At 47.1% G+C, this 18050-nt stretch overlaps 1 protein-coding gene across 4 annotated transcripts in view; it reads right to left on the bottom strand.

The window, feature by feature from the left end:
• Positions 1 to 238: 238 nt before the first annotated feature.
• Positions 239 to 18050, bottom strand: part of LOC138663105 (uncharacterized) — a 142664-nt gene continuing 124852 nt past the window's right edge. Inside the window, exons 1-8 of one of the 4 annotated variants that reach the window (XM_069749206.1) lie at positions 16832 to 16854; positions 16701 to 16757; positions 13905 to 14412; positions 5521 to 6336; positions 4516 to 4629; positions 4253 to 4300; positions 4038 to 4179; positions 3052 to 3945 (exon numbers count right to left, since the gene is read on the bottom strand). In XM_069749206.1, coding sequence (XP_069605307.1) covers positions 3173 to 3945; positions 4038 to 4179; positions 4253 to 4300; positions 4516 to 4629; positions 5521 to 6336; positions 13905 to 14411 — 2400 coding nt within the window. In that variant the 5' untranslated portion in view covers position 14412; positions 16701 to 16757; positions 16832 to 16854 and the 3' untranslated portion in view covers positions 3052 to 3172. Of the gene's footprint in view, positions 3946 to 4037; positions 4180 to 4252; positions 4301 to 4515; positions 4630 to 5520; positions 6337 to 13904; positions 14413 to 16700; positions 16758 to 16831; positions 16855 to 18050 lie in introns of those variants that run through there. The other 3 variants (XM_069749208.1, XM_069749205.1, XM_069749207.1) reach the window with 3 other exon arrangements.

Below are 18050 nucleotides of genomic sequence, written 5' to 3' on the forward strand. Positions count from 1 at the left end.
AAAATGTCTGTGGAGCCCCCTCACCACCAGACTCCCCCTTCTACTAGCCTGGGATGGGACTCACATCATGGCAGGAACAGAACATACGGGACAAAACTGACCTGGTGCAGGGTAGTCTGGACTCGCGGGCTCCACATCTTCCAAATGGCTCCGGCGATATGACGCTATGACATCACTACGCACGACGGGATGCCACGCCGCGGCAAAGTGTGTGGTGGGGGATATATCAGCCTCCAAACAAGCTCCACATTGCTTTTATTGTTACTTCATATAGGATCATCCTCTACAACAATCACAGACAGGGAGTGAAGACTTGTGTTAACGTCACCTGCTTATATGGCCCCATAGATCAGCCGGTCTGGGTGGGTACAGGCGCACGGACTGATAACAATGGGGCGCCAAGGACATGGAGATCTGACCCAAAACAGGGCTCTGCTTTAATCAAAGAACAAATGTTAAAAAAATAAACATGAGAGAGATGCGATAAAGGGATCCTAAACTAGGACAACGCTACGGTGTCCCTGACTAGTACTACCTATTCCCCTCCCCATTATCCTGGACAGCTCCTTTATATAAAACAGTAGGAACCTAAACTCACCACTGAATGTGACCTGCTCTGCCCAAGCCCCACTAGAGATCCCACCAGCACTCGCCAATGAATGTGACCAGTCGTGGCCCAGACCTCACCACCACTAAATGTGACCGGTCGTGACCCGGACCCCGCTAGAGACCCCACCACCACTGAATGTGACCAGTCCTAGCCCAGACCCCACTAAAGACCACATCACCACTGAATGTGACCGATCCTGGCCCGGACACCACTAGAAACCCACCACTGAATACGAGCAGTCCGGCCCAGACCCCACCACAACTGAATTTGACCGATCATGGCCCAAACCCCACCACTCACCGCTGAATGTGACCAGTCCTGACCCAGACCCCACGTCCACTGAATGTGACCAGTCCTGGCCCATACCCCAATAGAGATCCCACCACTGAATGTGACCGTAAGTCCAGAGACCCCACTAGGGAATGTAATGAAATAAAGTCTTCCTATAATATGGAGGGAGCAGACAACCCCGCTCCTGCCGGCTGCTATTAGTGGATGCACAGGGGCTGCAGAGACCATGTATGATGGCGGTGGGCCGTGATGCACACATCTGATATTCTCCACCACTTGGCCATATTCAGGGAAACCTTCTCCACTGTCCATGGCTTGGAGATTACTGCTGGGGAGGCGGAGAAGGAGGTCATATGCAAGACGAGCCCATTTTTTAAGATGGTTGTAGACGTGAGAGGAGCAGAATGTTGGGGGTCCGAGTAGTGACCCTACCAGATGCTAGAGCAGGGGACGTGCCACAGAAGTCTGAAGCCTTTCTAGACCATCTCATAGAGGTTGAATGCAGGGGTGATGGACACAAGGCCCTGATCTGGCAATGATAACGTACCCCACTAGAGACCTCACCACCACTGAATGTAAACTAATAGAGATAACGAAGGAACAATATGATCCAATAAAAATTACAAATTTTATTAATGATATCAAATATAAAAAAACACTCACAAAGTGCCAATACAATAATACAAACATATCCTACATGTAAGAAAACAGTACAGACAAGATAATACCACCTGTCTTAAAGACTACAAAACAGTTGCAGATCATAGAAAAGGAAAGGACCATACATCCAAATGTATTAGATGCTGTAATGGCAAACCATATAGAATATGTGTGCATTATATATTAATATCAAAAACAATTTTCATATAACATGCTATCCCTTTCATATAGAATTAACCAGTGGTTGCACTAACAATGCAAACTGACGAAACTGCAGAGGCGATGAAACGCGCGACGGGGTGTGGGTTTGGACCATCCATCCTGGTTGCAACATGACTGCAGGTAATTTATGGCCATACTTATGATATTTCCAGTAATGTTGTATATCACTACTCAGCAGGCTCATGTTTACAAGCGGGCGCACATCTGCATCGCAGCATACTTTTATAGATGTGTGCCTGCATAATATCACTGCTAGTGCAACCACTGGTCAATTCTATGTGAAATGGATAGCATATTATATGAAAATTGTTTTTGATATTAATATTTAATGCGCCCATATTCTAGACGGTTTGCCATTAGAGCATCTAATACATCCAAATGTATGGTCCTTTTCTTTTTTTGTTATGGTCTGCACTTTGTGTTTTTTATATTTGATATCATTAATAAAATTTTCTTTTTTATTGGATATTGTTCCTTTGTTACCTCTATTAGTTTATGGTCTATACTGAAGGGATTGTTACTCAATTCTATGTGAGGTTTAATTCTCTTGGACTTTGTTTTTCACCACTGGTCCTGGCCTACACCCCACTACCACTGAATGTGACCAGTCCTGGCCCGGACACCACTAGAGACCCCACCACCACTGAATGTGACCAGTCCTGGCCCAGACCCCAACACCACTGAATGTGACTGGAGGTCCAGAGACCCCGCTAAGGAATGTAAAGAGATAAAGCCATCCTACAATATGGAGGGAACAGACTGCTCCGGTCGGCTGCCATTAGTGGATGGACAGGGGCTGCGGCGACATGTATGAGGGGCGGTGGGCCGTGACACACACATCTGACATTCTCCACCACTTGTCCATATTCGGGGGAAACCTTCTCCACTGTCCATGTCATGGAGATTACTGCTGGGGAGGTGGGGAAGAAGGTCATAAGCAAGAAAGCCCGTTTCTCAAGATGGTTGTAGAAGTGAGAGGAGCAGCATGTTGGGGGTCTGAGTGGTGACCCTACCAGATGCTAGACCAGGGGACGCGTCACAGAAGTCTGAAGCATTTATAGACCATCTCCAACCATCCCATAGAGGTTGAATGCAGGGGTGATGGACACAAGGCCGTGATCAGACAATGAACGCGGACATCACTATGCAGTTTCTAAGCTCTGACATTACTCACTGATGCCGAAACCCGGAGGGGACGAAAAGGAAGCGTAACAACCGAGAAGTGCATGCCGCCCTATGGATGACTGACAAAAAAAAAAAAAACTCTCAAAAGTTCAAAGAATTAGTCTTATTTTTATCTTGAGAAGCAGCCGGGATCCGGCGCGGCGGCACTTGTGGTGAAAGGACGCCTATACAATATCGTACAAGCAGCAGCCATGTCTCCGGCCCTCAGACCTCTTCATGGTGGAATGCCCATTTGTGTTTCATGAAGTGGGACTTGTGAGCGAAGCGTTTCCCGCACAGGCGGCACATGATTGGCTTCTCGTGGTCGTGGATCTTCTCGTGTTTCGCCAGCTGGGACTTGGTGTCGAATCGATGGTCGCACTTGCTGCAGGAGATGGTCTTGCCTTTGGTGTGCCTCCTCTGGTGAACCAGCAGACTGCACTTATGGCCGAATTTCCTTCCGCACTGGTCACACTCGAAGGGTTTTTCTCCGGTGTGCGCCCGCTGGTGGATGATGAACTGGGACTTGTAGTCATACTGGATGCCGCAGATGGTGCAGGCGTAGCGTTTCACCGCGTGGTTCTCCGCCCGGTGCTTGATCAACAAGGACTTGGTGACAAACACTTGGCCGCAGTCCTCGCACTCCACGTCCACCTCCTCCACCTCGTAACTCTTTATGTGCTTCTGGGACTTGAGGTGCCTCCTGAAGGCCAGTCTCTTGGGGAAGGTCATGTCACACTTCTTGCAGTGGTAGATTCGGCTCTTTCCACGGAGTAAATGGTATTTCTTCAGTTTGGAGCCTCCGTTGGGTGCAGCGTCACCGGACGAGCCTGGAAGAATGGAGAAGTCCTCATCCCCTAGCATCGAGTCCCCGCCATCCTCGTCTTCTGAAAGCAGCTCGGACTCGCTGTACTCGCTGACCACCCCGTCCGGCAGCCATTCCGGGGAGTTCGGCTGCTTTGTGGTCGCTTTGCCTTCTTCCTCGCTGCCAGATTCATCTGTGATGGGAGAGAAAAGGGAAGCCATGATTTTTACACATTTATCGTTTTCCAACCACAAGATGGCGTCTGACGTGGTCAGTGGAGCCTACCTGAGTCTGTATCGTCCGCCATTTCTGTGACGGCGTCCTCCTCCTCCACGGACACATCGCCGTACAGCTCCCTGTGAGACTTAATATAGTCCCACTCCTCGGTGGAGAAATACATGGCGATGTCGTCACACTTCACCGGCACCTGCCACATAAGAAGTCAGGGTGACCGCTGGTGAGACCACCACGGCACGTATGAGGGGCACTGTCACACTCACCTCCTTAGTATTGTCGGGGGGGTCCTCGCGATCAGCAAGCAGCCATTTCTATACAAGAGGACACTGATGTTAGTCACAAAAGTATCTGTTAACAATCATTACCCTGCAGGAGCGAAGACCCCAAAAACCCACGGATGGCTGTAAATGGTTAATGGAGGCGGAAGGTGGACACGCACAAGTCCTGACATGGACGGAAATCATGGCACGGTGTAAACGTGTCCCGGTCACAGGACAGAGGAGAACACGACCACGGGCAAACTTACGTCTCCGGTCAGAAGGGCCACGATCTCCAGGATCTGATGCAGGAACTTCTGTGTCACCATCTTGGAGGCTTCTTCAATAAACGGAGTGTTCAGCAAATGCTGCATGAGCGAGACCTGAGGAGAGAAAACAGGGCGTCCGTATAGGCTGGGATTACAGGGACGGGGTGCAGCGTCCATATACACTTGGATTAAGGGGACGCGGTGCAGAGTTCGTATACACTTAGATTACAGGGACGGGATCAGCGTCCATACGGCCGTGGGTTATAGTCAGGGGGTGCAGCGTCCATATGGCCAAGGGTTATAGTCAGGGGGTGCAGCGTCCATATGGCCAAGGGTTATAGTCAGGGGGTACAGCGTCTATATAGCCGTGTATATAGTCTGGGGGTGCAGCATCCATGTGGCCGTGTATATAGTCCGGGGGTGCAGCGTCCATATGGCCGTGTATATAGTCAGGGGGTGCAGCGTCCATATAGCCATGTATATAGTCCGGGGGTGCAGCGTCCATATGGCCGTGTGCATAGTCAGGGGGTGCAGCGCCTATATGGTCTTGGCTTATAGTCAGGGGGTGCAGCGTCTATATGGCCGTGTATATAGACCGGGGGTGCAGCGTCCATATGGCCATGTATATAGTGTGGGGGTGCAGCGTCCATATAGCCATGTATATAGTCCGGGGGTGCAGCGTCCATATGGCCAAGGGTTATAGTCCGGGGGTGCAGCGTCCATATGGCCGTGTATATAGTCCGGGTGTACAGCGTCCATATGGCAGTGTATATAGTCCGGGGGTGCAGCGTCCATATGGCCGTGTATATAGTCCGGGGGTGCAGCGTCCATATGGCCGTGTATATAGTCCGGGTGTACAGCGTCCATATGGCAGTGTATATAGTCCGGGGGTGCAGCGTCCATATGGCCGTGTATATAGTCCGGGGGTGCAGCGTCCATATGGCCGTGTATATAGTCGGGGTGCAGCATCTATAAGCAGGAGGTATAGCCGACACGGAGACTTACCATCACTTCCTCCATTGCAAAGAACAACCTGCTGTCTTTTACGGGGACGTTCCTGGGTAACTGGGAATTGTCTGACGTTGACCCCTGCAGTAAGTCGGACCATTTCTGCTCTTCCGCTTCCTGCGTTGGAGCCACTGTTTGGGTGCCCCCCGTAGTCATGTCTTTGGGCGGGACCGCAGGACCAAACCGATAGAGGTAGTCAGGTCTGACGCTCCAGGAGTCATCCCCACGGTTCAGTAAGAACTCGGAGCATTGGACGGCCTTGTCGGACGTGCACGGCCGAGCCTTCAAAGGAGTGAAGAACCTTCCAAACCGCGTGGATGTTGACGCTTCGCGGACAAGAATGGGTCTGGTGAGAAGGCCAATGCTGCGGACCCCCCAGTAAGGGTCAGTGCTGGTGGAGACATGCCTCAGTTTGTGGCTCTTATCGGCGTACACAGTGACTGCTTCTCTTGATCCACCGCAGCTTGGATCGGACTGGAACGGGACCTCCACCTCCTCCTCCTTCACCAGGTTTCTTTGCAGACCAGGAAATATGGTTGGCACAGCGTCAGGCTTGAGCTTCACCTCCGTCCCGCGGATTGTGTAATTAGTTGGGGAAAAGTGATCAGCACACATCCCAAACCTCTCCGAAGGGCTCATGTCCAGAACCTGCCGGGCAGCGAGGTCCAGATCACCAAAGTTCTGCCCGGTCTGCCGAAGCCACAGCCGTACCATAGAGAAGTTACTGGGAAACACGTGAACTGCCACGTTAGGGTTCTGGAGCTCCGTGAAGTTCGGGCAGTCTGTGACAATACATCTCAGTGTGACGTCACCCTGCGGAGGAAACACCGCCATCAGAGAAGAGCGTGTACTATACAGACACCCCAGAGCAAGCGAAAAACACCGGACACAAGAAAAGACCGTGAACGTACAAGGAAGGAAAGAAAGAATACCATGTACAGTTTGTCTGCAAGTCACAAACATGGCCGAATGCCGAGCACTGACGCTATAATACTGCCCATATGTACAAGAACTACTATAATACTGCCCCCTATGTACAATATAACTACTATAATACTGCCCCCTATGTACAAGAATATAACTGCTATAATACTGCTCCTATGTGCAAGAATATAACTACTATAATACTGCATCTTATGTGGAAGAATATAACTACTATAATACTGCTCCTATGTACAAGAATATAACTACGATAATACTGCTCCCTATGTACAAGAATATAACTACTATAATACTGCCCCTATGTACAAGAATATAACTACTATAATACTGCCCCTTATGTACAAGAATATAACTACTATAATACTGCTCCTATGTACAAGAATATAACTACTATAATACTGCCCCCTATGTACAAGAATATAACTACTATAATACTGCCCCTATGTACAAGAATATAACTACTATAATACTGCTCCCATGTACAAGAATATAACTACTATAATACTGCCCCTATGTACAAGAATATAACTACTATAATACTGCTCCTATGTATAAGAATATAACTACTATAATACTGCTCCTATGTACAATAATATAACTACCGTATATACTCGAGTATAAGCCGACCCGAGTATAAGCCGACCCCCCTAATTTTACCACAAAAAACTGGGAAAACTTAATGACTCGAGTATAATACACTAGCGAAAAAAGGGGAGTGTTGACACCAAAATATAATAGAGAAAATGTACAAATTTTATTAATAAATACATACAAGGAAAATGACATACATACAAAAGCATGGAGGACTATAAAAAATTCCACCCATGCGGAGAGGAGGAAAAGCCAACCGGTACACTAATGGTAAAGCACGTTGATGCACATACGACCTGGGTGGATGGTTCAGAGGGTAAAAGTGAATCAGGATTAAGAGGAATACAAGTAATGAGGGATCATCCCTCCGGTGCCGCACAGGCCCTGTTTAAGTAAATCATACAATCCTGGATACAACATATCACCAAAGTTATCTGCACTTACCCATCATAAAGTCTGCATCAGCGTGGCCTTCCCACTACCCCTGACGCGCGTTTCGCGTTAATAGCTTTTTCAAAGGGGAAGTGCAACACTATCCAGGATGTATGTGCATCAACGTGCTTTACCATTAGTGTATCGGTTGGCTTTTCCTCCTCTCCGCATGGTGGAATTTTTTATAGTCCTCCATGCTTTTGTATGTATAGGTCATTTTCCTTGTATGTATTTATTAATAAAATTTGTACATTTTCTCTATTATATTTTGGTGTCAACACTCCCCTTTTTTCGCTAGTGTAATATATTTGAATTTAGGAGTGACACTCTTGTGTATACGACTTCATGTTTTGATAATAGGGAGAGCGTTTTTGGTGGATTATGACCATGCTCTCGGCCACTTATTATATCAAAAGCTTAATGATTATTGTTTGTGACTCGAGTATAAGCCTAGGGTGGAAAATGCAGCAGCTACCAGTAAGTTTCAAAAGTAAAAATAGATACCAATAAAAGTAAAATTAATTGAGACATCAGAAGGTTAAGTGTTTTTGAATATCCATATTGAATCAAGAGCCCCATATAATGCTCCATAAAGTTTGATGGGCCCCATAAGATGCTCCATATTAAAATATGCCCCATATAATGCTGCATAAAGGGTAATAAGGGCCTCATAAGATGCTCCATAGAGATATTTGCCCAATATAATGCTACACAAGTGTTATGGCCCCATAAGATGCTCCGCACAGCCACTTGCCCCATATGCTGTGGCTGCCATAAAAAAAAAAAAATCACATACTCACCTCTCTTCGCTCAGGACCCCGGCACTGTCACCTGCTCCTCGTGCGGCTCCGTCTTCGGCACTCACGCTCAGCAGAGGGCGCGCACTGACTACGTCACCGCGCCCTCTCACCTGAGTGTCACGGCTGAAGACAGAGCGACACCCGGACCGAGGAGCAGGTGACTATCGCGCAGCGCAGCGCTCCCCCTCCCCGTATACTTACCTGGTCCTGGCGCTGCGTCCCCGCTTCTTCTTCCTGTATTGAGCGGGCAGCGTCACCGCTCATATACAGTAATGAATATGCGGCTCCACCCCTATGGGAGGTGGAGCCGCATATTCATTACTGTATATGAGCGGTGCCATGTGACCGCTCAATACAGGAAGAAGATGCAGCGCTGGAAGATGCAGGGACCGCGCCGGGAGCAGGTAAGTATAATTACACAGCCCCTGCTCCCCCTCCCGTGCCGACCCCGGGTATGACTCGAGTATAAGCCGAGAGGGGGACTTTCAGCCCAAAAAAATGGGCTGAAAATCTCGGCTTATACTCGAGTATATACTGTACTATAATACTGCTCCTATGTATAAGAATATAACTGGGTCATTCCACATCAAGTGGACCAGTTTTAAAAATCGTCCCCACTCGACCTTCTCCGATTTTGCTGAAAATTTATAAGGATGTACATGTATGTTTGAAAAGAGGTTCTGTACATTTTTAGGGCCAGATCACAAATACATTGGGCACTGTTGACCTTTCACTGGAGGTTCCACCAAGCCTGCGGCTTCAGCTAAGTGGATTTTGCAAACTTTGGCACATAGCCATTAGAGTTCTATACTGGCTATGATGCTGAAATTAGGCATACTAGCTCAACTTTTGGTGCTAAATACGATAAAATTATTACCGGCTATGACAAAACAATATTTCGGCCGCAATTTTGTGTCAAAGTAGCTTGAAAAACGCGTCGCATAAAATTTATGCCGAACTTTGCCCATATATAACTCAAGACCAAAAACCAATAGTAACTGGTGCTTTGCCCTGTACACCAAACATCTACATGACTTTGCATTGCTGCAATATCACGGTCAAAGCATATGTATTTGTGGAAATATTCACACCCACATGATGAAAAATGTAAAAAACCCGAATTTTACCTATTATTAGGTCAAATTTCTCAAAAAGGGTACCCCTAAAATATATTAATTCTGATATCATTAGAAAGAGCACATTTTTCTCTACAAGGATCATTGTTTGTTTTTTTGGAGTCTCTCAGTTTAAGAAATGAAAAATGCCACTGAACATGGTGTTATTTATTAATATGCAATGAATGGTAACTGCACTATTCAAACCCTTGCGTTGGTCCATGGTGGTTATACCACAACCAATTCCCTAAGAATTGGTATTATAATCCTATTAAGAATTGTAATAATGCTGTCTTTCGAGAATTGGCAGCCCCTTCGCCTAGGAGCCATGGCCGATAGCCGTGTAAGGCGAGCCTCGGGCGGTCTCTTTATCGCAGGTTCCGAAGCCTGAGGGTGGGTGTCTTTGCCTAGGATCCCAAGCCTAATATTGGGTATCTTTTGCTGGTTCCCAAGCCATAATGTTCAGTCTAAGTGGTCTGGAATTGTTGCTGAATTTGCAACATAATCGGTTCAGAGAAGCTGTATTGTCGGCCCATTGCTGTTGCAGCTGGTGCTGGAATTATTGCAATGATTGACTGCTCGGGAATCCAGCATGTATCATTTCTCACAGGCCAGTGAAAGAAGCTAGCTGGTCCATGAGGATGCATAAAATTTATTAATGCATCATGTTCGTCGACTGAAATTTCAGAAATATTTCCAATCCACCAGTTCCTAACGTAAATGCAGGCAATGTATTGCCCTGGCTGGAGGTTTGCAATTGGCACAAAAGGCATTTCTGATCTGACCGATCTATCTACATGGGCAATGAAAGATGATGGGTCGTTTGACACCCTTGAAATGCGAATCTTTTTGTCATCAATTGGCACAAACTGGTGATTTTCTCTTGTTCCAGCAATTGTATGTCCATCTTTGAACCTTTCCTCTTGAACTACCCGTATTTCGTCAATTTTTTCTTTTGGAACAAAAAAAAAAACTTGATTCCTTGCATTTGCTCATTGCAAAAGTTGAATAAATCCACCGGGGTCAGTATTTGGTTTTCAGTTGGGCGTTGAAGACTGGCACGAGCTGCCAACCTCTTTGCTGTCCCTCCAATCCCATCACAGGACGACTTTCCATGACTGGTACCAAAAAAATTCCATTCAGCGCTGATATTGAAATCAGCATTGTGGTGGCACAAGTTGAGAAAATGTTTGTACTGGGCTGCAGATCCATCGCTGAAGTAGTGGATATGACGAATCCCATAGATGAGAGTCTTGAGATACTCCACAATTACTGTTAAGAAAGTGTGGACTGCAACTGTGTCATGTCGTGAGCAATCGCTGATTATGCACAAGCTGATGTTCTGCGCAGCTTCACCATTTAACTCCTTGAAGTAAATTACAAATGGGTGCACTGTAGCGTGACTATTTTCAATATGAGGGAAATGTTTGTTGCCTATCGGGATCGGAATGGCCCTGAAATTGGATTTTCCAAGTTTTGTGAGCGTCGGCCAAAGTGATGCGTAACCGTTGGATCTGCTGGAACACATTCCGTTTGTGTGAGTACCATTCACCAAAATGTCAAACTAATGCTTGCAGCATGCCCAGTCAATGATGATTACAAAGAGCTCATATGCAAAATGCTCTGTGGAATTGAATCCAAGGACTGTATGCTAGGCCGTTGTGATAAATGCCCGGGTCCTGAAGTTTTAAAAGAATTTCTAGTCAATGTGTTTGTCAACAGTGACCCTGAAGATATTATTGAGTTCAAACAATGGATTCACACTGATCGAGACATGCTTGATACCAAACAATTGACTATAGAAGATTTCATTGAAGAATTGGTTTTGAAAATTTCTAAACTATGTAGCCATCACTACATCGCCAAGCATCAAAGTTGCTTTCTGAAATCGTTGAAGGAAAATCTGAGACCTGGAGAGCTTGTGATCCTTATGGACTTTGCTGAAAATTACTCATTTATTGCTCAAGAAGCCATTCAAGGTTTCCACCGGGAAAATAGTCACGCTACAGTACACCCATTTGTAATTTACTTCAAGGAGTTAAATGGTGAAGCTGCGCAGAACATCAGCTTGTGCATAATCAGCGATTGCTCACGACATGACACAGTTGCAGTCCACACTTTCTTAACAGTAATTGTGGAGTATCTCAAGACTCTCATCTATGGGATTCGTCATATCCACTACTTCAGCGATGGATCTGCAGCCCAGTACAAACATTTTCTCAACTTGTGCCACCACAATGCTGATTTCAATATCAGCGCTGAATGGAATTTTTTTGGTACCAGTCATGGAAAGTCGCCCTGTGATGGGATTGGAGGGACAGCAAAGAGGTTGGCAGCTCGTGCCAGTCTTCAACGCCCAACTGAAAACCAAATACTGACCCCGGTGGATTTATTCAACTTTTGCAATGAGCAAATGCAAGGAATCAAGTTTTTTTTTTTGTTCCAAAAGAAAAAAAAATTGACGAAATACGGGTAGTTCAAGAGGAAAGGTTCAAAGATGGACATACAATTGCTGGAACAAGAGAAAAATCACCAGTTTGTGCCAATTGATGACAAAAAGATTCGCATTTCAAGGGTGTCAAACGACCCATCATCTTTCATTGCCCATGTAGATAGATCGGTCAGATCAGAAATGCCTTTTGTGCCAATTGCAAACCTCCAGCCAGGGCAATACATTGCCTGCATTTACGATAGGAACTGGTGGACTGGAAATATTTCTGAAATTTCAGTCGACGAGCATGATGCATTAATACATTTTATGCATCCTCATGGACCAGCTAGCTTCTTTCACTGGCCTGTGAGAAATGATACATGCTGGATTCCCGAGCAGTCAATCATTGCAATAATTCCAGCACCAGCTGCAACAGCAATGGGCCGACAATACAGCTTCTCTGAACCGATTATGTTGCAAATTCAGCAACAATTCCAGACCACTTAGACTGAACATTATGGCTTGGGAACCAGCAAAAGATACCCAATATTAGGCTTGGGATCCTAGGCAAAGACACCCACCCTCAGGCTTCGGAACCTGCGATAAAGAGACCGCCCGAGGCTCGCCTTACACGGCTATCGGCCATGGCTCCTAGGCGAAGGGGCTGCCAATTCTCGAAAGACAGCATTATTACAATTCTTAATAGGATTATAATACCAATTCTTAGGGAATTGGTTGTGGTATAACCACCATGGACCAACGCAAGGGTTTGAATAGTGTACTTACCATTCATTGCGTATTAATAAATAACACCATGTTCAGTGGCATTTTTCATTTCTTAAACTGAGAGACTCCAAAAAAACAAACAATGATCCTTGTAGAGAAAAATGTGCTCTTTCTAATGATATCAGAATTAATATATTTTAGGGGTACCCTTTTTGAGAAATTTGACCTAAAAATAGGTAAAATTCGTTTTTTTTAGGTTTTTCATCATATGTGGGTGTGAATATTTCCACAAATACATATGCTTTGACCGTGATATTGCAGCAATGCAAAGTCATGTAGATGTTTGGTGTACAGGGCAAAGCACCAGTTACTATTGGTTTTTGGTCTTGAGTTATATATGGGCAAAGTTCGGCTTAAATTTTATGCGACGCGTTTTTCAAGCTATTTTGACACAAAATTGCGGCCGAAATATTGTTTTGTCATAGCCGGTAATAATTTTATCCTATTTAGCACCAAAAGTTGAGCTAGTATGCCTAATTTCAGCATCATAGCCAGTATAGAACTCTAATGGCTATGTGCCAAAGTTTGCAAAATCCTCTTAGCTGAAGCCGCAGGCTTGGTGGAACCTCCAGTGAAAGGTCAACAGTGCCCAATGTATTTGAGATCTGGCCCTAAAAATGTACAGAACCTCTTTTCAAACATACATGTACATCCTTATAAATTTTCAGCAAAATCGGAGAAGGTCAAGTGGGGACCACTGGTCCACTTGACATGGAATTACCCAACTACTATAATACTGCTCCCTATGTACAAGAATATAACTACTATAATACTGCCCCCTATGTACAAGAATATAACTACTATAATACTGCCTCTATGTACAAGAATATAACTACTATAATACTGCCCTTATGTACAAGAATATAACTACTATAATACTGCTCCTATGTACAAGAATATAACTATAATAATAATCTTTATTTTTATATAGCGCTAACATATTCCGCAGCGCTTTACAGTTTTGCACACATTATCATCACTGTCCCCGATGGGGCTCACAATCTAGATTCCCTATCAGTATGTCTTTGGAATGTGGGAGGAAACCGGAGTGCCCGGAGGAAACCCACGCAAACACGGAGAGAACATACAAACTCTTTGCAGATGTTGTCCTGGGTGGGATTAGAACCCAGGACCCCAGCGCTGCAAGGCTGCTGTGCTAACCACTGCGCCACCGTGCAACTACTATAATACTGCTCCTATGTACAAGTATGTACAAGAATATAACTACTATAATATACTACAATATAACTTCTATAATACTGTTATTTATGAGTAAGCCCATACTGGCACTGCAAGTGGTGAGTGACTTGCCGACTGCTCCGGTTCTGGGTGGATGGGACTTGTGGAAGAAGTGTGGGAGAACGGCTGCTCCGTCTTCAGCGGCGGGGTGATGCAGGAGGTGTTGGTCCCGCTGGCGGACGGAGTCGGTGATGAAGAGTCGTAGTCGCACTCTTCAGTTTTGATGTGGACTATCCTGGAGTCTAATGTCGGAGATGAAAGTGAAGGCCGCTGGATTATCAGTGTGGGGGTCGCATCCTTCTTCAGGACCCTGCGCCCGTCCACCATCGTGTAGCTCTCCGGGGAGAAGTGGCAAGAACACATCCGGTACAAGGATTTTGATTTGTCATCTAGGATTTTCTGGGAAATTTCCTCCACTTCTTGGAAGTTGAGTCCGGTCTGCAGGAGCCAAGTCTTGATGTGGTCGCTGTTGTCTGGGAATGGATGCAGTGTCACGCCGGGGACATCGCTCCTCCAGGTTATCGGACATTCCTTGACAATACAAGACGTCATCCTGCAAGAAACACAAAAGGCCAAAGCATTGGAGACGGCACTGGCACCTGTATAATACATATAATGGATGATGACACGGCTGCATTAGTCCTGGCACCCCTATAATACATATAATGGATGATGACACTGGTTGGTGTTCACACATGTATAAAAGATGTTGTGTGCACAGGTCCAAAGACTCTGCAAGAAAGAAATGGGGAGGTTAGGACGACCGCAGGTAGGGGAATGGGGGGGGGGGGGTGTTTCAGTAAAGAGGAGAAGGGACAAGGCCGGCAGGAGGTAATGTGAGGGGTCAGTAAAGAGGAGAAGGGACAAGGCCGGCAGGAGGTAATGTGAGGGGTCAGTAAAGAGCAGAAGGGACAAGGCCGGCAGGAGGTAATGTGAGGGGTCAGTAAAGAGGAGAAGGGACGAGGCCAGCAGGAGGTAATGTGAGGGGTCAGTAAAGAGGAGAAGGGACAAGGCCGGCAGGAGGTAATGTGAGGGGTCAGTAAAGAGCAGAAGGGACAAGGCCGGCAGGAGGTAATGTGAGGGGTCAGTAAAGAGCAGAAGGGACAAGGCCGGCAGCAGGCAATGTGAGGGGTCAGTAAAGAGGAGAAGGGACAAGGCCGGCAGCAGGCAATGTGAGGGGTCAGTAAAGAGGAGAAGGGACGAGGCCGGCAGGAGGTAATGTGAGGGGTCAGTAAAGAGGAGAAGGGACAAGGCCGGCAGGAGGTAATGTGAGGGGTCAGTAAAGAGGAGAAGGGACGAGGCCGGCAGGAGGTAATGTGAGGGGTCAGTAAAGAGGAGAAGGGACAAGGCCGGCAGCAGGCAATGTGAGGGGTCAGTAAAGAGGAGAAGGGACGAGGCCAGCAGGAGGTAATGTGAGGGGTCAGTAAAGAGGAGAAGGGACAAGGCCGGCAGGAGGTAATGTGAGGGGTCAGTAAAGAGCAGAAGGGACAAGGCCGGCAGGAGGTAATGTGAGGGGTCAGTAAAGAGCAGAAGGGACAAGGCCGGCAGCAGGCAATGTGAGGGGTCAGTAAAGAGGAGAAGGGACAAGGCCGGCAGCAGGCAATGTGAGGGGTCAGTAAAGAGGAGAAGGGACGAGGCCGGCAGGAGGTAATGTGAGGGGTCAGTAAAGAGGAGAAGGGACAAGGCCGGCAGGAGGTAATGTGAGGGGTCAGTAAAGAGGAGAAGGGACGAGGCCGGCAGCAGGCAATGTGAGGGGTCAGTAAAGAGGAGAAGGGACGAGGCCGGCAGGAGGTAATGTGAGGGGTCAGTAAAGAGGAGAAGGGACAAGGCCGGCAGGAGGTAATGTGAGGGGTCAGTAAAGAGGAGAAGGGACGAGGCCGGCAGGAGGTAATGTGAGGGGTCAGTAAAGAGGAGAAGGGACAAGGCCGGCAGCAGGCAATGTGAGGGGTCAGTAAAGAGGAGAAGGGACGAGGCCAGCAGGAGGTAATGTGAGGGGTCAGTAAAGAGGAGAAGGGACAAGGCCGGCAGGAGGTAATGTGAGGGGTCAGTAAAGAGCAGAAGGGACAAGGCCGGCAGGAGGTAATGTGAGGGGTCAGTAAAGAGCAGAAGGGACAAGGCCGGCAGCAGGCAATGTGAGGGGTCAGTAAAGAGGAGAAGGGACAAGGCCGGCAGCAGGCAATGTGAGGGGTCAGTAAAGAGGAGAAGGGACGAGGCCGGCAGGAGGTAATGTGAGGGGTCAGTAAAGAGGAGAAGGGACAAGGCCGGCAGGAGGTAATGTGAGGGGTCAGTAAAGAGGAGAAGGGACGAGGCCGGCAGGAGGTAATGTGAGGGGTCAGTAAAGAGGAGAAGGGACAAGGCCGGCAGCAGGCAATGTGAGGGGTCAGTAAAGAGGAGAAGGGACGAGGCCAGCAGGAGGTAATGTGAGGGGTCAGTAAAGAGGAGAAGGGACAAGGCCGGCAGGAGGTAATGTGAGGGGTCAGTAAAGAGCAGAAGGGACAAGGCCGGCAGGAGGTAATGTGAGGGGTCAGTAAAGAGCAGAAGGGACAAGGCCGGCAGCAGGCAATGTGAGGGGTCAGTAAAGAGGAGAAGGGACAAGGCCGGCAGCAGGCAATGTGAGGGGTCAGTAAAGAGGAGAAGGGACGAGGCCGGCAGGAGGTAATGTGAGGGGTCAGTAAAGAGGAGAAGGGACAAGGCCGGCAGGAGGTAATGTGAGGGGTCAGTAAAGAGGAGAAGGGACGAGGCCGGCAGGAGGTAATGTGAGGGGTCAGTAAAGAGGAGAAGGGACAAGGCCGGCAGCAGGCAATGTGAGGGGTCAGTAAAGGAGAGAACAGCTGCGCTCACCTTCATAAATGTCAGTGAAATCTACAGATCTGGATCCACAGATGACGCTGCAGAGTCCTGTAAAGAGAAGATTCGGTTACGGTGGCACAAGACCAGCAGAGAATGGCAGCCGTGGCTCCTTAACCCCTTACCGGCATCGGACGTACTATACCGTCCGATGCCGGCTCCCCTGCTTTGATGCAGGTGAGCCCGCATCAAAGCCGGGACATGTCAGCTGTTTTGAACAGCTGACATGTGCCCGTAATAGGCGCGGGCAGAATCGCGATCTGCCCGCACCTATTAACTAGTTAAATGCCGCTGTCAAACGCAGACAGCGGCATTTAACTACCGCTTCCGGCCGGGCGGCCGGAAATGACATCATCGCCGACCCCCGTCACATGATCGGGGGTCGGCGATGCTTGTATATTGTAACCATAGAGGTCCTAGAGACCTCTATGGTTACTGATCACCGGTGGCTGTGAGCGCCACCCTGTGGTCGGCGCTCACAGCACACCTCCATTTCTGCTACATAGCAGCGATCAGCAGATTGCTGCTATGTAGCAGAGGCGATCGCGTTGTGCCTGCTTCTAGCCTCCCATGGAGGCTATTGAAGCATGGCAAAAGTAAAAAAAAAAAAAAGTTTAAAAAAAATGTGAAAAAAATAAAAAACATAAAAGTTTAAATCACCCCCCTTTCTCCCCAATCAAAATAAATCAATAAAAAAAATATCAAATCTACGCATGTTTGGTATCGCCGCGCTCAGAATCGCCCGATCTATCAATTAAAAAAAAGTATTAACCTGATCGCTAAACAGCGTAGCGGGAAAAAAATTCGAAACACCAGAATTACGTTTTTTTGGTCGCCGCGACATTGCATTAAAATGCAATAACGGGCGATAAAAAGAACGTATCTGCACCGAAATGCTATCATTAAAAACGTCATCTCGGCACGCAAAAAATAAGCCCTCAACCGACCCCAGATCATGAAAAATGGATACGCTACGAGTATCGGAAAATGGCGCAATTTTATTTTTTTTTTTTAGCAAAGTTTGGAATTTTTTTTCACCACTTATATAAAAAATAACCTAGTCATGTTAGGTGTCTATGAACTCGTACTGACCTGGAGAATCATAATGGCAGGTCAGTTTTAGCATTTAGTGAACCTAGCAAAAAAGCCAAACAAAAAAACAATGTGGGATTGCACTTTTTTTGCAATTTCACCGCACTTGGAATTTTTTTCCCGTTTTCTAGTACACGACATGCTAAAACCAATGATGTCGTTCAAAAGTACAACTCGTCCAGCAAAAAATAAGCCCTCACATGGCCAAATTGACAGAAAAATAAAAAAAGTTATGGCTCTGGGAAGGAGGGG

This window comes from Ranitomeya imitator, chromosome 2, assembly GCF_032444005.1.
Source record: "Ranitomeya imitator isolate aRanImi1 chromosome 2, aRanImi1.pri, whole genome shotgun sequence".
Lineage (NCBI taxonomy): Eukaryota > Metazoa > Chordata > Amphibia > Anura > Dendrobatidae > Ranitomeya > Ranitomeya imitator.